At 33.2% G+C, this 22,226-nt stretch overlaps 1 protein-coding gene across 6 annotated transcripts in view; it reads left to right on the top strand.

Annotated features, from left to right (window-relative positions):
- Window positions 1-22,226, top strand: part of LOC131688486 (RNA-binding protein fusilli) — a 351,529-nt gene that overhangs the window by 235,960 nt on the left and 93,343 nt on the right. For all 6 annotated transcript variants that reach the window (XM_058972767.1, XM_058972772.1, XM_058972771.1 and 3 more), the window contains exons 5-6: window positions 1,708-1,797; window positions 13,241-13,295. In XM_058972767.1, coding sequence (XP_058828750.1) covers window positions 1,708-1,797; window positions 13,241-13,295 — 145 coding nt within the window. The remainder of the gene's footprint in view (window positions 1-1,707; window positions 1,798-13,240; window positions 13,296-22,226) is intronic.

A 22,226-nucleotide genomic window follows, 5' to 3' on the forward strand; every position in this document is an offset into this window, starting at 1 on the left:
TTACAGTTATCTTAAAACTAACAATATAGTTTAGTACACAAAAGGGGGAACAAATATTTATGAAAAATTTCACCGGTGTTTTAAAACTAGGGATACAATTCTATTTACAAGATGGGGGACAATAGTTTTAACAAAGAGGTAAAATTACAAATATCTTAAAACTGGGAATACAGAATACAAATTTGATTTTTTATCGGAGACTTATGCTTGATCAAGATATTCAGAGGGGGGATTATTTCCAAAATCGGTGTAGAAGAATTTTTGCCGGTCTAATATGCATTACTTTGGTAAGTATCACCTTTACCCGCAAGTTGCGTTGCTGTTACTGTCTTCAGATTCTGGATAGAGTTGCCAGTCTTCTTAATATGCAGTCTTCGATTCTTATCTACGCGTTTTCATAGACGAATATAACTGAGAATAAATATAGTAGAGTTACTGAAAATATGACTAATCGGACAAACTGGTTTTAGGATTTTTATATTCTCTGAATATAAGGTATTATCTCCAAAATAATAAAAAAAACTACAAAACTTTTAACCAACTTCAATTTTTCCTTTCGGTTCCACTGCTCGAAAGTATTGGAAGAAACATTTACTGCCATAGCAACCAACACCCTAGGAATCCCACAACCCACTTGAACGCCATATAATGGGTTAATTTCTCACAACACCCACACCCTCGGAATCGGATCGGTGCCCTGTGGCTGGCTGGCTGGCTGGCAATTATTAGAAACACTTGTTCGGCGGCATCGGCTCATTCCCATTCCAATCCATTCTGCAGACGCAGGCTGCGGATCGCTGACAACTCTGTGTCAATTAGTGTTTGTGGTTAGTTTGGTCTTGGTCGGTAATCTCAATCGTGTCATCACATTGCAGTTTGATTGAGATTGATTAAGTTTGCGACGAAATCGAATTAAACTTCGTTTGAGATTTGTTTTTTATTGCTCGGCGCGGCTCCCAGCCAGTGGCAATAAAGTTAAGCGAGAAAAACACCGACAATAAAACGGCGGTTCGGTGGAGAAAATGCAGAGCTAGCAGCAGTCAAATCCGATTGTTGATGGATGGTGTTGTGTGGTAGTGGCGGTGTTGATGGTGAGACGAGGTGACTGATGGAGGTTTACAATGAGCAGCTTTAATCCGTGCGTGCGTAAATATTTGCTTTCGTGTTTCATCTGAACAAGTTTTATGCGCTTTTTTCTATAGCTTTTGTAGACTCTTGGTTCCGTCCTGAACCTGGTCATGGTGAGTGACGAATTGGTTAGTTTTGGGTTTGGTATTGAGTCACCAGGCTTTGTTTGAAGCTCTTGGCGATTTACTTGAATGAACACATTTTGTTTATTATAAGCGCTAGTATCTACTCGATTTTCAGCATTTTTGCGAGAAAAATACTAAACAGTCGGCAGTACATTGTGTCAAATATTTGTTAAAGAAATGAATTTGAAATTTGAACTCCAGCAAGTTGCAATAGAGATAGAACACCGTTCGACGAAATATCGACCGATTTTCTTGCTTGACGACCAAATTGACATTGGCTGTAACAAGTATACTGATCCACGGTACTTTCATGGTGTATTCTATAGTGATATGTTGATTAACGTTATAAAAAATACAAAAAAAAACTATATTTCATAATTTGTTTTGTACTAGAATATTATTGTATTATTTGTTATTTGTTATCCTAATTCAATTTTTCTTGGTTCCCTTTCAGATCTTGAACTTCCATCGTACCCAGAGAGTGAAATCTACACGAAAGAAGCCCGTGACATGGTCACAATTATCCAGCACATGATATCATTAGGTAAGTTCCTGTTCAATGTATTCAAAATTCACATAGTATTTATTCTGTAACGACTGCTTTCAATAAATAAACTAACTTTGTTTTTAGTTCTGGGGAGACAGCCTTTTGCAAGCAAGACTTGAATTTAAGAATACAAAAAATCTAAAATATTTTCTTGAATATAAAAATGTTTAGTACTGAAAAATTCAAGTGTTTTTAACATGATATATTCATTGATAAATTCTCAATTGGAACATATATTTCCAATTTCAAATAGAGGAAAGAATTAACAAAAGTGAATCGAGGTCACTAGACAAAAATCAAACCTGAAAAACTTGCGAATTTCATAGACTACAAAAGAGACTTACTCACCTCCCTTGCTAGTCCCTAAGGACCCGGAGCAGCCAACAGTAATTCCGGGAGAACTCGGAGTAATGATCGAGCGCTTTCAGTCTTTCCGTTCTCTCACTGATAAAACGATTAAAAGTAAACTTTTAGTTTCACTGAGTCTTTGAAGCAATCATTTTTGATGTAACGAGTTTAGCTTGTCCTTTTGAGAGTGAAACCGGAAGAATTATGACGAGAATGCAAGTAATTATTGTAAAATTTGAATTAGTTATGGAATTTGTGATTCGAGTTTGCCTCATCAGAATCTGACACTAACTTAGTGACAGGACTGAGGTAGCACTGGATTGATGCTAGCTCCATAAAACCGCAAGAAAAGAAGTTCTGATTAAGCAGATGATATTTAATGAAATCGAAACTTGGTTCGGCTTAACAAGTCAATGCAATAAGCACTAAGCTATATTTCTCCTTAGAGGAGAAAAATTAGGTTAAAGTTATTTTTTCTCTATTAAGGAGAATATTGTTTGAAACCATCTTTGCGCGTGAAGGGCATCGTTTTGATGCCTTGACCTATAACTAAATTAGTTATGGAACTTAAGTTTCGACTTCGTCTAATCAGTATCCCGCAGGTCTAAGAGTTTGCTAAAAAATACTATTTGGACCTTAGTACTTGTGCGTTTGGTGAGGGGGAAGGTGGTGGCGGGTTAATGTTCTTGGGTACGAACGTGACCCCGTTGACTTCCTACCAGTCCAAGACAACATTTGAATAGTCGCGCTAAGTTAGATCCGGCCAAAAGTTCGTAGGGCCCTTGTATTGCTTCAACAGAGGAAGCAGGCGTTTCTGTAGAAACTCCTTGAGGTAGATCTCCTCGTTTACAGTCCCGGTAGTCTCAAACGGCTCACTCCGTTTGTCACGTGAGCAGACCGCTTGCCAAATTATGTATTTATTGACAAACTTTGAAATTTTCTTCCTTGCTTCCTCTGGAACATCAAACTTGTGTTGGGCGGTGAAGAACAGTAGCCCCTGAGGATGTCGGAAGTCCGCCTTGACCTTAGTCTCATCTTTCGTTATGAGATAATGAGGCTTCGTCTTCCGATGTCCCAATGAGAGAGTTGAGGATTTTCCAGGTGCTTGTGCAAATTCAATTCGCAACTTTGTTTTTTAGGTGACGCTTTTTTTCAATTTTCGAAAAGCTAACATCGTTAAAAATACAGTGTAAATAATACACTCTACACTACTTCTACCCAAATTTTGAAGCGAAAATACCCAATGGACACATTCATTCGTGACGTTTACAACGATTTGATGAATCTTCATTTGACAAATATGTTATAACATCACAACTTATTACAGATTCGGAAAGTAAACAAAATTTCACGAAGGATTCATTCAACATAAACTGAATATACTAGAATTTGATGATTTGACGTTTATTGAAATACGTTGAAAGTTCTAATTTGTCACGCGTTGTAACGTCACGTTACATTATCGGTCATCAAACAGTCCTCCTCCAGTATATTCAGTTAATGTTGATTGAATCTTTCGAGAAATTTTGTCTTCTTTTCGAATCTGTAATAAGTTTTGCTGGAGGCGTTCATTTGATTTGTTGTAACGCTACGAAAGAATTTTTCTCGTGATGAAATTTGATGTGGTACACCCTTTATACTAATGCCCGTTCTCACACGATTATTATTTGGTTACGTTCGGAAGTCTCTACTTGCGGACCTAGCAGCCTAGGTCCATACCTCCAGTTCTTGTCTCAAAAACAACAAACTCATATACACAAGATGTTGCAAGTCCCCATGGTCGGATACTCCAGTGATATGTTCCTTCTAGATCTGAACAGTATACTCTATATATCATATATCATTCAATCTAATTTATATATATATATATATATATATATATATATATATATATATATATATATATATATATATATATATATATATATATATATATATATATATATATATATATATATATATATATATATATATATATATATATATATATATATATATATATATATATATATATATATATATATATATATATATATATATATATATATATATATATATATATATATATATATATATATATATATATATATATATATATATATATATATATATATATATATATATATATATATATATATATATATACAGGGTGTTTGGTTCATGGTTAAGAATCTCTCGGGGGGTGATAGACTGCCATATTTGGAGAAAAAAATTGTTCTACACATACCATCAAATCTCAACCGTTACAGAGTTATTGAACTTTTTGTGGAAAAAACTTATTTGTCTTAAAATACCTCTAACTTTAAAAGTATACTTTGTATTTTAAATGTTTTAGTTCCATTCGAAAGGTGAGAAAATTTCGCATTGAGTGATGCCCTCACATGTTTCAGCTAATGAGTTTAAATAGCCTTTTCAAAGTAATTTATTGAAAATTAAACAATTTCAGACGATTTTTCGTTCATTTCTTGAAAATCATAATAGTTAACCTCATCATTTTAATAATTCAGATTGTTAGTCTTGATGAGCTGCTTAATTTGTTCTTTGACATGATACACGTACCTTTTCTTATTTTCATGATTTTGGGTTATTCAACTTGGATATTTTTATGTTATTTTCACTAGTATCAGCTCTAATTGAAAAATTACGGCACTTATTGTACTTTTTTTCTTTTTATTCGAAAGCCAGGAAAATTTTACAGTGAAAAATGTATTAATACCTTTCAGTTAAGTGAATTTAGTATTCTTTTAAAAGTAAATTAGTTTAAAGTTAGTGCTATTATTAGCATTTTCGTTAATTTTCTTAAAATAGTAAATTATAAACATCACCATTATTATCATGGAAATAATGCATCTCAGCAAGCTCTACAGTTCTTTCTTTGACTCCATTCAATTATCTCTTTTGGTTTCGACGCAAAATCGTTTTTATCACATCGTTTCATATGCAAAAATAACGATTTCGAACCCACTACATTTGTGGCGAGCTCATGCTGTGTTAACTATTAAATAGCAGCAAAATGAAAAGAGATGTAGACAAAGTGACAAATTAAAAGTTATGGAGAATATTAAGGGGCATCAAATGAACAATAGTAACGATAAATTTTGTTGATTAATAATTAGAATATTTAAAAAACTCTCCAAAAAACATAAATTTTGAGTTATTTCGTTAGTAAAAAATCATTTAGTACACTTAACTAAAAGACATTTGTACAAACATTGATAGGACATTTTCTCAGCTTTCCAATGAAATCTTGTAATAAAGCATATTTTTTAGATTAGAGTCTTTTAAGCACTTGCAAGTCGGTTACGGGAAAAGTATAGTAATGAAATTACTAAGAAATGAGAAGAGATAGAAATATGACGTCCAAGAACAAATTATGAATCGTCCCAAAACTCAACTTTTGGATACTGGATATTGCTATAATCATACTTCATTATTTCGAGAAAATTAGCAAAAACCTCCTCAAAAACACTAACTTTTAACTACTTTACAGTTAAAAGGTAATTAAAACTAATTACTTAAAAGATATGAGAACACTATTCAATAGGAAATTTTCTCACCTTTCAAATGGAACTGAAACATTTAAAATGCAAAGTATACTTTTAAAGTTAGAGGTATTTTAAGACAAATAAGTTTTTTCCACAAAAAGTTCAATAACTCTGTAACGGTTGAGATTTGATGGTATGTGTAGAACAATTTTTTTCTCCAAATATGGCAGTCTATCACCCCCCGAGAGATTCTTAACCATGAACCAAACACCCTGTATATATATATATATATATATATATATATATATATATATATATATATATATATATATATATATATATATATATATATATATATATATATATATATATATATATATATATATATATATATATATATATATATATATATATATATATATATATATATATATATATATATATATATATATATATATATATATATATATATATATATATATATATATATATATATATATATATATATATATAATATATATATATATATATATATAATATATATATATATATATATATATATATATATATATATATATATATATATATATATATATATATATATATATATATATATATATACAGGGTGTTTGGTTCATGGTTAAGAATCTCTCGGGGGGTGATAGACTGCCATATTTGGAGAAAAAAATTGTTCTACCCATACCATCAAATCTCAACCGTTACAGAGTTATTGAACTTTTAGTGTAAAAAACTTATTTGTCTTAAAATACCTCTAACTTTAAAAGTATACTTTGTATTTTAAATGTTTTAGTTCCATTCGAAAGGTGAGAAAATTTCGCATTGAGTGATGCCCTCACATGTTTCAGCTAATGAGATTAAATAGCCTTTTCAAAGTAATTTATTGAAAATTAAACAATTTCAGACGATTTTTCGTTCATTTCTTGAAAATCATAATAGTTAACCTCATCATTTTAATAATTCAGATTGTTAGTCTTGATGAGCTGCTTAATTTGTTCTTTGACATGATACACTTACCTTTTCTTATTTTCATGATTCTGGGTTATTCAACTTGGATAGTTTTATGTTATTTTCACTACTACCAGCTCTAAATGAAAAATTACGGCACTTATTGTACTTTTTTTCTTTTTATTCGAAAGCCAGGAAAATTTTACAGTGAAAAATATATTAATACCTTTCAGTTAAGCGAATTTAGTATTCTTTTAAAAGTAAATTAGTTTAAAGTTAGTGCTATTATTAGCATTTTCGTTAATTTTCTTAAAATAGTAAATTATAAACATCACCATTATTATCATGGAAATAATGCATCTCAGCAAGCTCTACAGTCCTTTCTTTGACTCCATTCAATTATCTCTTTTGGTTTCGACACAAAATCGTTTTTATCACATCGTTTCATATGCAAAAATAACGATTTCGAACCCACTACATTTGTGGCGAGCTCATGCTGTGTTAACTATTAAATAGCAGCAAAATGAAAAGAGATGTAGATAAAGTGTCAAATTAAAAGTTATAGAGAACATTAAGGGGCATCAAATGAACAATAGTAACGATAAATTTTGTTGATTAATAATTAGAATAATTAAAAAACTCTCCAAAAAAACACAGTTTTGAGTTATTTCGTTAGTAAAAAATCATTTAGTACACTTAACTAAAAGACATTTGTACATACATTGATAGGAAATTTTCTCAGCTTTCCAACGAAATCTTGTAAATAATGATATGAAGCATATTTTTTAGATTAGAGTCTTTTAAGCACTTGCAAGTCGGTTACGGGAAAAGTATAGTAATGAAATTACTAAGAAATGAGAAGAGATAGAAATATGACGTCCAAGAACAAATTATGAATCGTCCTAAAACTCAACTTTTGGATACTGGATATTGCTATAATCATACTTCATTATTTCGAGAAAATTAGCAAAAACCTCCTCAAAAACACTAACTTTTAACTACTTTACAGTTAAAAGGTAATTAAAACTAATTATTTAAAAGATATGAGAACACCATTCAATAGAAAATTTTCTCACCTTTCGAATGGAACTGAAACATTTAAAATACAAAGTATACTTTTAAAGTTAGAGGTATTTTAAGACAAATAAGTTTTTTACACAAAAAGTTCAATAACTCTGTAACGGTTGAGATTTGATGGTATGTGTAGAACAATTTTTTTCTCCAAATATGGCAGTCTATCACCCCCCGAGAGATTCTTAACCATGAACCAAACACCCTGTATATATATATATATATATATATATATATATATATATATATATATATATATATATATATATATATATATATATATATATATATATATATATATATATATATATATATATATATATATATATATATATATATATATATATATATATATATATATATATATATATATATATATATATATATATATATATATATATATATATATATATATATATATATATATATATATATATATATATATATATATATATATATATATATATATATATATATATATATATATATATATATATATATATATATATATATATATATATATATATATATATATATATATATATATATATATATATATATACATATTAATATACAAACGCTCAAGCCCCCCCACTACAATACAACCATGGTCACAAACGAGAACATACAAATCCGATCATCCGCAAATGTTTGCCTGCGATTTCGCCAACGTAAACGTTGCCGGGAACTCTAGCGATACTGAGCTAGTGAACTCTTTTAGCATCTGAGCCGTACACTCAAAATTAAACATCAGACTCCCGAATATATAAGTGCGCGCATGGTTATACAATCCAGGCGAAGTTATTAACATACTAGCACACGCCCACGCAATCTAGCACGTTGACATACAATCGTTCGAAACTTCGCGATCATTCGCGCAGATCTATGCCCAAAATCGCGCGTACATCAAAAAACATCGGTGATTAAGTGAACTTTTTGGGTCTTAAAAATGCATAACGGCGGTCTCGAGCACGAGCATATGAGCGCTCGTTATCACACGATCATGTACCTAATCTCTACTTCCCTGTAGGTCGATTCCGTACGATCTATATCACAATCAGAATCACGGCCAGCTGCAATTGGCGTTAAGTAATGTTTTAATCGGTGACAATTCCCGTTTCATCAACAATTCTAGTCATCTAGCCATCGATTCCGACAGAAAATGCTCGCGAGAACCCAACTCTACAGTTCCAGTTGGATCACTCTCAAATAAAATTAAATAGATACTTTACTCTTGTTCCTGATGTAATGTATCGCATGTAAAAGAAGGCACAAGATCTGGAATTTTCATGTCAAAAAAATTCTTTTGGAATGTATTAAAATGTTACTAAAACGATTACTCCTAAGACAAATCTAATAACAAAATACAATTATTGCAGCTGAAGTCCAGCTCAATTAGCCTAAAAAAAATGTTTTTTGGGGCGAGCCCCCGAAGGTACACTGATTAAATTAATTCCTAAATAAAACGAAAATGATTATACAATGCATGAATTCATTCGGCGTATTCTGCAAGGAAGCATTTATGTGCATTGTAAATAGTTGGATTCGTTCATTTTACGAAACGGTAAAGCGGCGACTTGAAAAACAAAAATTTTCGTAACACATCGATTATAAAAGATCGGATGAAAAAATATACGAACATTTTGTTTCATGAACGAGAATGAAATCGTGCGTCTAAATTCGTGCTATATACAAACATTTAATAACATAACGAAACATTTCGTTTCAATCTTGGAAAATTGTTTTGTCTTCGACGATAAATTTCGTGTAACGTAACGTACACTAAATACTTAAAATCACGAAAATTTTTGGTCTTCAAGTTACCATGTTTTTAGTTCGTGAAATGAATGAAACCAACTATTTACGTCCAAGAAAATTATCAGATCCGCAGATGAGCCTTTTCGTGACAGATTTATGAATAAATTCGTAAGGCGATATGATTTTTTGTTCATAATTGTTTTGGAGATCTCTCGGGATAAATCGTTCATGTTACGAAAGATACAATAAATATTAGAAATACTTAAGTATATTTCATCAAACAATTCGTTTAATAAACAAAACAGATTCGCAATAAACGCACCTAAGTCGTTTCGTGGTTTTTTGAAAAAACTCGCCACAAAAAAATGTTTCCATATAACTACGAAGGATTTAACATATGTACGAAAAATTCGTAAATTTTGCGAAAGTTTTCTATACAAATACCTATTTGTAGCAGATTTACGAATATATTTTGTCAGTTTAGGTAAATCTGTACGGTTGCCGGGAAATTATGAACTGGTTTTACCGACTGCTTCAAAGCTTTAATAAAACGAGCATTATGTGAACATATATATCATCCACAATCTTAAATTGAGATCATCGAGACATCTTAGCGATTTTGTATTCAAAGTTGCATATTATTTAGTTCCACTAGTGTTGTCAATGGGAGGAACGGGGAGAGCGCGCCCCTTTTTTTTAGCATATCGCGGTTTATCAGATAAACATCTGAGCGGTCATATATAGCTTTTAAATTGATTACTTGGTTTTGTAAATCTTTCGGAATTATGAAGGTGTTTGTTTAGTACAACACTCACTGAACCAATATCGTTGATGAGTAAATCAGTGGTCCTTGGTGGCTTCCTTGAGGAACACTTAGTGATTTATAGTTAGATTGAGTATATAGCACTTACTTTAATGAATGCAGAACGTTTCGGAAGAGAGGATAGTAATCAAATCTCTAGTCACTGACGTTCCAGTATTGCAAGGTTACAACATGCTTTCTCAGATCTTCGTAAACTTCAAAATAAGTTGCGTTGACCCGTTGTCGTTTCACAACAACGAAAAATATTCACCCAGCGTTCTGGTCTGGTCTCACGAATGCCGCACGGATCGTATAACACCAGTTTACCCTTCAAAATTAATAAAGATAGTGGAACTGGACCCCTCTAGTCACCAGCAATTGTAATCCAACCAAAAAAGCTTCGAATTTGTCAATCCATATCTGCAGATAATTACGCTCTAGATTATATTTGAAACATACCTAAAAAGTGAGTTCAAATAAAAAAAAATCACAGGTACGACAATCGCTAGAAAACATCATTTAAGAACCATAGACAACAGGCATCTTGGGCCTGGTTAATACGGTTAGTTAAAACTAAAACTAGTAAAATGGTTAATTTCGAAGGTCTGTTAGGAAAAACGTTTTCAAAATTCCGTAAATATATTTTACATCTATATTTTGCCGAAAGGGAGGTGTGCCCCCTCCTATATCAGCGAGCTGGAGCCACTCACGTTTAGTTCTCCTTAAGGAGCACTTACGTTATCCAGGGCATCATTGAACAGTTGCAGACAGATGTTTAATATGGTTATCAACGCCACTTAAGGCTCTTCCAAATTTGGACCTACTAAGTCAACAACTAAGTTTATATGAACAAAATCATCAAGATATGTGGAGAGAAAACAAGGGTATAGATTCGGTCACGAGGCGACATTACACACACCAGATGACCTCATTTGATGAAAAAAATTGTGGCAGTGACTCTGTTATGCGCAATGTTCCCAAAACAATCAACATACTGGGCACTTTTTCGTCTCGAAAGTGGCCTACGGTAAACTTTTTTCCGCAATGAGCATGCGTTTCGTATAACCGTACAACACGCTCGCGGAGTGCATGCTGTTTCAACGTCAGTGGTCCAGAATGTGAATTTAGCAGGGATTTTAATTGTTTGCTAAATTTAAATGAGCCTTACAACATGTTTGGAAAAGTTGTGCATTGCAAGGTCCTTCTTTTGGTTTAAACTGAAGCTAGGGTGGTTTTAGCAATCTATAAAATTGAACTTTTTAACTGTTCGAGATAGAGCTTGACTGTCTTCGATGAAGTTGTAGAACAACACATTTTAGACAAAAATAGACAAAGCTCTAGCTTTTATACTTTCCATTGCACGAAAAATCTAAATCTAAATGAAAGCTTTAGGGTGTTCCTTACAAAAACGATTTCATTTCTATTACTTTTGTAGTTTTTATTTTACACTAAAGTACCCTTTGGATAACTTGAAGATTATTCTAAGGAGCATAATTTGCTTTAAAACAGCAACTACTACACTTTTTTCGTTTCAAAGTTATGAGAATTTTTTTATAAAAATATATAACTTTCAAATAGCATTGTCTTCGATTAGCGCACTTAATATTAAATACCATTGCGGTCAAACGAAATAGCATGTTTTGTAGTATAGATCACCAAAAAATGACAAATGCGATATTTTTTTATATCTTGCAATATTTACTCAAAAAATGAATTATTTTTAGTAGATAGTACATATAACTTTCTAACGAGCGAAGCTAGAGGTTCGGTATATTGAGACAAATTCTCGACAAACATATGATTACGGCTTAAAAGCCAACTGTCAAAATTCACTTTAAAAGGAAATTCAGGACAAACCGTCACAGTTCATAGCAATTAATTAAAAAGAAAACTTTACTCTTTTGCTTACTACTAATAGCTGTGATGGCGAATAACGGTTCGTCCGGAATATCCTTTCGAGGAGAATTTTGACAGTTGGCTTTCAAGCCGTAATCATATGTTTGTCGAGAATTGTTCTCCTCAAAATATCTGAAAGTATGTCTTAAGTGAACTCAATGAAAAATCAAAACTGCAAGAGTAATATAAAGAAAAACAATTTTTAAGAAACACCCTATTTTTTAGTATATTTCTCGTAAAATGAAAAGTGCGCGACATAGAGTTCCAGTGTCTTCGACGAAGTTTTTTAAAAGTTTATTTTCTATATCGTATTCGTCATTTTTTGCTCTATTATAACTCTTATCATGGCCTTAGTTATAGTTGAAAAAGAATTATCTTTTGTTTGCGCCAAATGAGTGATATTGGTATTCCAAAGAACCCCATTTTTGGCGAAAAAGTGCTCATAAGTTTTCAGGGAAAATGGTTGGATGTGTGGTGCCATGAAACAAATTATTCGCCTTAAAACAATCTTAAAGCTAAAGATTACTTCAGTTTTAAATCAATACCGTAAAAGTTATTTGAATAAAACAGTTTTTCTAAGAAATACCTTAACCATCTATTTGAAATTTGTTGTAAAATGAAAAGTATAACAGATAGAGCTTACATGTCTTCAGCAATCTTTTCCAAAATTTGTCATTCTACGACTTCGCTGAAGGTCGTGTGGCTCTGGTTAGAATGATTAAAAAGTTATTTTTTGGTCTTGGTAAAATTAGAATCACCTTAACAGTTTTTTTTAATAAAAAGAAAGTGCTCACAAACTACGAAAACTTCTCCAAAGACTTAATAGGGCTAAGTTGTTTAGTTTCAGTAAAATCTCAAAATTCCTGCTAAACTTGTATTCTGGAGCACTTTGGAATGGTTTTATATCTATCCTATTTTCGGGGCTCCCAAAATCCCGGGTCCCTGGCTCCGGCCCAGTGCGTCCATGTGTAAAGACGGTACTGCATTAAACAGCTAAGCGTTCCTTTATCAGGCCCAACAGACGGTACTAGGATTATTGTAAAAACTTAATACACCCAGCACATTTTTACGACAACTAAGCCTAACCTAGTACTTGTTCTCTATTCCATTGCAGGTCATAAATTCGAAGCAAACGAAGTCGTAAATTTAAGTTTAGAACCTGGAATATGGTAAGTACGCTCGCTGAAGTCATCTTATTTTTATAGAATGCCACTTGTTTGTTTACATTTCTCGGGTCACAGAAAAACCATATCGTTTTCACATTATGTATGTCTGTGCAGCACTAATCGCTCAAACAATAATCAGCTGCAGAGTCTGCCACTCGACGATCGGCATAAGTGAAAACACATTTTCCTCCCAACACAACAACTGATGAACGTTCGAGTTTTTCGAATTTTCAGCGGCTCGCACACACGTTCATTCGAACGACACGAGGTCGGAGTTTTCATCCCGAGAAGGCTCCGCGTTGCGTTGCACTGCGTTTCTCATTAGAGGCTGGATCATTGCGTTATGGCGATGATGATTTTCGGTGGAGCCGACGGAGCGTCTGTTGCAAGGGGGAACGACAATAATCCCTCCTCGCCGAATAATGACTACCATTATCTAATATTTAATCGGTGATACGACAGTGAACGGGCTGGCATGCGAGTGCAAGCGGGCCGGTTGCCACTGCTTCGTCGATCATTTTCCATCTGATGATAGGGGAATCGTTGTTAAGACAAGTACCTGCTCCTCGACGCGGTTTACCAATGATGCCACGTACGATTGGAGGTCGGCTTGAAGCAGTGAAGCTCTCCGTACGGAACGTATATTATCATCATTAGCCAACTTGAGAGTAGGTTCGTTCGTTCGGTGGTCATATGGGAAGGGGAAGCGATTCGAGTGGATTAGCTTCTCCATATGTGTTCATTGTTTGTGGAATTGATACCAGGCACAGTGGGGAGAGACATACCTCACCAATCGAGCGTGTGCTGGCTCGATACATTTATCGATAAACGGGTAATTTGGCTGTCTTTAATATGCGATTTTCGCTATAATGCCATATTTTAAGAACTACTTTATTCTTATATCAATTTCCGCGAATTGAGTTACGGAATTGCTTGCTGGTTATAGACTCTCTTTTTCGTATTTTGTATATACTCCACTGCTTGAAACCATTAGATCACAAAAAACCCTAACATCACGTAAGCTTTACTCATCAACTCACGGTACAGTGGAACCTTGTTAATTGGATCTAGTTTTGAAATGTCACTTCTTAGGACAAGTGACATCAATCTCATAATTTCACAATTATCAGTATCGGAACAAAAATTCAAACCTTCGGATTTACTAGATTTTTAAAACCGCTTGTTTTGCCATGATGCTGTTCAAATTAGCACGATTTTACTGTAGAATATAAAAATAACTATACGCCGGATCCATAAGCAGTACACCACTTGTGTTGGTGGTGCAGCGCTTCACCTTCAAATGGACAATAGACTTCGATGCAGGGTACTGCAGCTTCTGGTTGCCGTCGTCGATGTTGTCGGCGGTTGCGATTACTACATCAATTCACCGTGCGGTTATCAGTTGTAAACATTTACCCCAGCCAGCAGCCGGTCAATAGAGACTTGGTACAATCGGACAGAGATAAGAACCATTTCGGACAGTGCCGGTCACTTCAATTGTTGTTGTGATTTTGACAGGGTGCAAAGATGAACTAATCAAAACAGAAGAGGTTTGTGGTTTACAGAGTTAGACTAGACCACTATTTTCCAACAACGACGATTGAATTTCGTTGAATATAATTTGTAGTCGGATTAAGAATTATTTGATTCGAATTTGATGCTGTAATTGACTAACTGCCATTCGTCATTCCTGAAACTAAATATTGAACTAAAGTTGTTCTTTGTTCAGGTGCAACGATGCTCCAACGAAGCGAGTTTATTCGAAAACAAACAATGGTTCGAGATTTTTGCCGTGACTGTAGCAGCGCAGCATTGAATCGTTCCCATCAATTGAAGTGTCAAATATTGACTTTAGAGATTTACACAGTGCGACGGTATCGATCGATGGTTGGGTTGGATGCATTCCGGCGAGATTCAGGCGGCATTTTTATTGCACCGCGTCTCGAATGCATATTTTAACAACTATTTTATGGCTCTTTATTGACATGCGATTCGCATTGAACAAATGTAGCTTCGTTTCTTTTTTTCCAGTTTGGTTGTTTTTCGTTGCATCGAATACTCATCCACTCGAAGTGGTCGGGCTTTTCTACTTTTATATCAGATCTCGAGTTCTGCTCCAACATTGCCCGGTTCGAGCGTTTTCAAATACTATCACTGAAAAACACGAAATTGTGAAACCTGACAAGTTTTGCTAGTTGCTTCGATATTATTTCCTCTGAAAAGGATTTAGGGGAATTTCAAAAACAATTGTTAGGGCTGCACTATTGACAAATATGATGTTCTTTTAGTTTTAAAACTAAAACAGTATTGTTGACTGAACGGGTAGGGGAACACTGGGGCTTTTAAGACCGTGGGAGTAATTTTGGCCCCCTCGATGTATCAGAAAATCGAGAAAATCGAAAACTTTCAGACTGTCTTACATATTCGCAGAAGCGCCATTCTGGAACATTAATCTTGACAGATGAATCTCATTCTGCAGATTTCTTAGAAAGAATATACAACATCTTTCATTTTCTTGTTATCCATAAAACAAAAATCATTATAACGATAAAATAGTGATTAAAGTAACAAATAGAAGTGAAAAAATAACTTGTAAGTATTTTGGAAAACTTGAGGCTTCTATTTTATGGAATGATTTTTGTTTGGGTGAAAATACAGATATTTTCAAGACGCTTACTACTTTTATGCGTAATGAGCGTACGGGGTTATTTGGACTCCCTATTCCATCAACCATCGTTCAGCGGCTTGCATACGCGACAGAAAAGAAAATACATGATACGTGACTGACTCTGTGACTAACGAGATTGATTTTTTGTAACGCAATTTATTTTTTTTTTGCTTCTTAAGGAGTTTCTTCAATGAATCTTTCATAGGTAAACATAATTCCATTGCAAAAAAAGAAAGTTGACGGTTTGAATTGCCCCGTAGGGAGGTCTGAATTACCCCTACATTGTAAAATGATAGAAAAACGTAGAGTTTTGCAAATTGTCGCCTAGCGTTGTCATGGAGTGGTGCAAATGAGCTTTTATGGCACCAAAATTTAGCTGAGGTTTCAAACTAACAATTAAGACCTTTGATCGATAAATTCTTTCACATCTATCCACCTAAAAGGGCGATTGGTTTAGGTAGACCCGAATAGCCCCAGGTTTCAAATATAGCGCTATAAACTGGATTTACTTTCAAAATTATTACCTTAATCAGATAAATGTCCATAGATCAGCGTATTTTTGTATTTTTTTTAGTATTTCACTGAAAAAATATAGTGTAATTTTACATTTACTTATATCAAAAATTCGTTGAAAAAAGCACGTGTATTTACGGAATAATTTAATTTGACATCTATTTTCATGCTCCAAATATGAGCATGAAAATAGATGTAAAATGAAATTGTTCCACAAATTCACGTGCTTTTTTCAACGAATTTTTGCTATATTTTATCACGTTGATTGAAAATTACAATTCCTTTTCCTGAAAAATCAATAAATTTATATTTATTTTTATTCTAAACTGGTTGAAAAATATTTTGAGTGTAATCTCATATGAACATAAGTGCAGAATCATATGCAATTTTGATGTTTTAATTAGGTATATTGCATTGAAATTCGCTTTGTATTAATATTGTTGATTCAAGCAATATTTGTTTATAACCATAACGGCTTACATATCGTTTAAATTTCATCATTTTTAGCGCGTTATGAATTTTTGATCTTCAAGAAAATTTTGTTTGTCATTAACCCTTTCATGCCCAACTTTTTTCTAGTGCATGTAGGGTTTCAAAACAGTTTTTCCTTAAAGCGGTGGGGTCAAGAAGCACGAAAAGCCTTTTTTCATAAATATAGGTGCTTCCCTCGCAGTGCTAGAAGCTGGTCAATTTTTACCTTCCAATGCTCAATATAATTCTCCTAGAATATTTACAATAGTCTATTTGTGTAGAAAACGTAACTAAAGACAGTCTAAATCGATAAGTTTTGTCAGTTTTTATTGATATTGCAACATAACGAAGATATATGAAAAATTCATTTTCCGTCGTGAAAGTACACTGTCCCTGGCAGCACTGCTCCATCGGAATCCATTCCACAGTGGTCCAGGAAGCGAAATTAGCGGGAAACAATTGTTAACGCATTCATCTTTAAGTTTAGAGATTTGGTGTCTTAGAAACATTTATTGTGCGTGACAAACTGCATCTTTTGACTGAAACGGTTTTAGGGTGGTCCTTAAAATGTCAAAGTTGTAGATATTATTTCAAATTATAGTTCAGAAAGAGTGATACTTTCTTCTGCAATATTCTAGAACAATCAATTCTGAGCAACTTTGTTGAAGATACTAACTTTGTATCTCAAACCGTTTTCATTTTATAGTGAGTCGCATATCATAACTTAGGGTGTCTCTCAAAAAAGCAGTTTTCTCCGTACAGTTTTTTAATATGATATTTCTCACAAAAGTATCCTTCAGTGTACTTTTAGAGCATGATTAGAGGCAACTTTTGCTGAAGAAAGAAAAATTTTATCTTGTCTGGTTCAAAAGTTATACTTAATTTTCACTTAAAAATACGCCCTTTTCAAATGTCGATATCTCAAAAGGGGGCAAACGAAAATTGGTAATTTTGATTGCATTTGAAAGGCTGTACTTTTGCCTACAATATATTGAAAAATTGGAGAACGCTTTTTTGTTTTTCTCAAATAAATCAAATTTAAGTAAAAGCATTTTTGCGTATAATCCTACAGCGCTCATATTAAAAAAATATTTGTTTTACGCTGATTCTGTGAATTCTTGTCAAGACTTTTCAAGGATCACATACATTTGCAGGCTTTTCATATTGCAAATAGGGTGATGACCCTATTTTGGGCTCACTCGTTAGGGTGGTGCACTCTATCATTAATTACTCGACCTATGTACAATCGTTGAAATTCACATAAATTAGGGGCCATGCATAAATGACGTAGCATTTTGGGGGGTAGGGAGGGTATAACAAATTTGTGACGAAGTGTGACGAGGGGGAGGGTAGGGTCAGAAGTTGTGCGACGTAGCATTAAGTTTAAAACCCATTGTTTAGAGAAACCAATTTAATGATCATCCATTCCCAAGAGAAATAAATTTAAATTCAAACAAGTTACTTTTGATGCGGTTTTTTCATGAGGTAAATTTTACGATTCGTGGAATTGCAAGTTCGCGAAAATACAAAAAGATTTTGTATGCGGATTTAACTTGCTACATTAGTTAGGTAATGTTGCCAATTAGTAGACTTAGTTTGAAAGCTGAATTAAATTTTCACTTCGGATTCAACCAAACAAAATTTAGTAATTTAGATGAACGTATGCTTCTTACAATCATTGGCGGCTGCACGATTGTGAACTGAGGGAACGTCTCTTCATGCTCCCTTTGACTTATAAAATTCAAAACAAAACTATCAACAGTATATTTGTCATGAAATGGGCTTATTTTGCACGCAATTTGCTGGTATAATGAAAATGTTGATAAAAGTCGTCAAACATTTTGAAAGGACATGTATTTAAAATAATTGAAAAACATATGTAATTTTTTTCATCTCCCGGCGCTTTGCATGGGACGAGGGGGAGGGGGTAGGTAAATGCTACGTTATTTACGAGGGGGAGGTTAGAATTTTGTGACCAAATGCTACGTGGGGGGGAGGGAGGGGTCAAAAATCGCCGAAAAAAAGCTACGTCATTTGTGTACGGCCCCTTATTACGACGACTAACTTACTCAGTTTTTTATTTGTTGGCTGTGAAACGGTAAATCAAAAATTTTAAAAGAATGCTCATCATACAATACAACATACCTTTCCTATGACCAAAACTACTGAAACGATAAAGGGGTGTCTTTAATTTTTTACATACTGTGTATATGAATTGTTGCATTCGCGCAATTCCCTGTTTTCATCTTCGTCGATGAATCTTTGATCATGCCCATTAATTTTTGTAGTAGAAGATTAGTTTGATGATTTAAAAACCACAATAAGCGCGTCTTTTAAAAATTACTGCTAGTGTGTGTAATGCTGGAAATCGTTACCAAACATCTTAGCTGCAATGAGTCGAACTCTCATCAGTTCTCCATTTGATAGTCAAAATCATGCTTAGTTTCTGGGTTCAGTATTGCACTTGATGTACTCAATTAAGCGCTTTGCAGAGTGGTCTACCAAATCTACGACAGTCGTTTTAAAGTACTTGAATGATTATCTTATTTCATTTGAAAATGTTAAAAACTATGTTGAATAATTTGTTGCGTTTATATAACAGAAGGATATCAGATTTTTTTTTACTTGAACAATACTGTTATATGGAGGTCAATTTTGTTTTTTGGTTTGAGGTTAGTAGATTGCAGATCGTGATATTGCTAGCTGCTAAAACCGTTCCTGCAAATGAACGATATCGATTGTAAATTTGTGTAGATTTTGGGAAATCTTGGCAATAATTGGAAGCAAATTATAGGTCAAGTCATTGGTGATTGGTGGTCTTTATCCTATCTGCATTATGAAAAGCCTGCAAATGTATGTGATCCTTGAAAAGTTTTTATAAGAATTCACAGAATCAGCGTAAAACAAATATTTTTTAATATGAGCGCTGCAGGATTATACGCAAAAATGCTTCTACTTAAATTTGATTTATTTGAGAAATACAAAAAAGCGTTCTCCAATTTTTCAATATATTGTAGGCAAAAGTACAGCCTTTCAAATGCAATCAAAATTACCAATTTTCGTTTGCCCCCTTTTGAGATATCGACATTTGAAAAGGGCGTATTTTTAAGTGAAAATTAAGTTTAACTTTTGAACCAGACAAGATAAATTTTTTCTTTCTTCAGCAAAAGTTGCCTCTAATCATGCTCTAAAAGTACACTGAAGGATACTTTTGTGAGAAATATCATATTAAAAAACTGTACGGAGAAAACTGCTTTTTTGAGAGACACCCTAAGTTATGATATGCGACTCACTATAAAATGAAAACGGTTTGAGATACAAAGTTAGTATCTTCAACAAAGTTGCTCAGAATTGATTGTTCTAGAATATTGCAGAAGAAAGTATCATTATCTCTGAACTATAATTTGAAATAATGTCTACAACTTTGACATTTTAAGAATTACCCTTAAACCGTTTCAGCCAAAAGATGCAGTTTGTCACGCACAATAAATGTTTCTAAGACACCAAATCTCTAAACCTAAAGATGAATGCGTTAACAATTGTTTCCCGCTAATTTAGCTTCCTGGACCACTGTGCATTCAGACGAATTGCAATAACTTCAGTTCTAGAGCTGATCCTTGAAACTATTAATAATCAACTGAAAGGCAATAGACACATTTATTAGCCTTACTTGTTTTTGTGAGCGAATCTTGCCTCAATGAAAAGTTATAGCTGTTTAAAAACGTTGTTGTCCACAAACAACATGGGCATGAATGGATTAAAAACTATCAAAAAGTTATTTACGAAATCTGATATATTTCTGTATTTGTACGTATTTTTCTATTTTGTAAAAGATCATAAAATTTGATTCCCCCGAAAATTTTTGATAAATAGCATCGACCTTGATCGACTGGAGTATCAAAATATGTAGAGATTTGCATTGACTTCAACATTATTTGTAAAATAAAAAAAATCTGTGCTTTAATGAATTTTTGTAATTTATTTAGAGAATAATATACAATTGTTGTTTTGAAATATTTTCAAATTTCGGAAGCAACCACATTTTTAATAGTCATCATCTCAGTCAAAATTTAGAACAGCTGTTAACTCCGAACATAATTGTGTTTCTATAATAGGGAAGTGTCCACGGCTGTGGCTCATTTTTTTGATAGTAAAATGCGTTTCGTTCCTTTTAATCCTTATCCTTATAATTATATATTTAATCCTTTATCCTTAGTTATACATACCATTAGAAACGGGCAATATACCCCTAATTTTACGCCATTGAATGTTTATCAAATCAATTTGAAACTGAGAAAAAATGTTGGTGAAAATTCACTAAAGTATGAAATAAAAGCAATGCAGATTCACAGTTCAAGAATCTTTATTATTTTTGTGACAAGACATTTAACAAGTAGAAATATGGTACACTGGAACCTCCATGAATCGTTCAAAAGGAAAGTGAAGTGAATCCAGATATTGTTGCAACAGGCTGAACAAGTAGATGACGAAAACCAATGTTTGACTCCATTTTGAAGGCAAAGATGGCGACTTCCGCGGTTTAGCAATATTCTCGAAAGGGAAAATATACTTTTGCATATAATTTTTTTGTTCCATTTTTTAATACCGTGGAGCATTTTTGTCGATATTATGCAACATATCGACGTGTTTTAATGTACATTGTTAATATTCTATGGATCAAGTTAATTTATGGCGCAAAATGTATCATTTTATGGAACATTTCCAATATGTTTATGGGGCATTGGTTGATTTTAATTGCTCTTTTATTACTATTTTAGTGCTCTTTTGCGACCATTTCATGGTTCAATTTTGCATAATCTATGGATCAAATCACCCTTTTTTATGGATCATTCACACTGTTTTATGGATTTTCAGTTTTGTTTTATGGAACATGTACAACTTTTTTATGGATCGTTTTTCAATTTTTTATAGATCATTTTTGTTGTTTTAGCGGCGCAAACTTAGGGCTGCCATTCTCGAAAACCCTAACAATATGGATATTATTGGAACGGGCTTGACGAGTAGATGATGGAAATTGATGTTTGACGCCATTTTGAAATCCAAGATGGCGACTTCCAGTTGAGCAAAATTCTCTATAACCCTAATAATATGGGTATTTTTGAATCATTCTTGGCAGGTAGATAACGGAAATCAATGAGTGACGTTATTTTAAAATCCAAGATGGTGACTAGCAGCCGAACAAAATTTTCTATGGTACTACCAATATGGGTGTTTTTATATCGGGCCTTTACGAGTAGATGATGGAAACCGACATGTGGCGC

Source organism: Topomyia yanbarensis, chromosome 3 (assembly GCF_030247195.1).
Source record: "Topomyia yanbarensis strain Yona2022 chromosome 3, ASM3024719v1, whole genome shotgun sequence".
Taxonomy (NCBI): domain Eukaryota; kingdom Metazoa; phylum Arthropoda; class Insecta; order Diptera; family Culicidae; genus Topomyia; species Topomyia yanbarensis.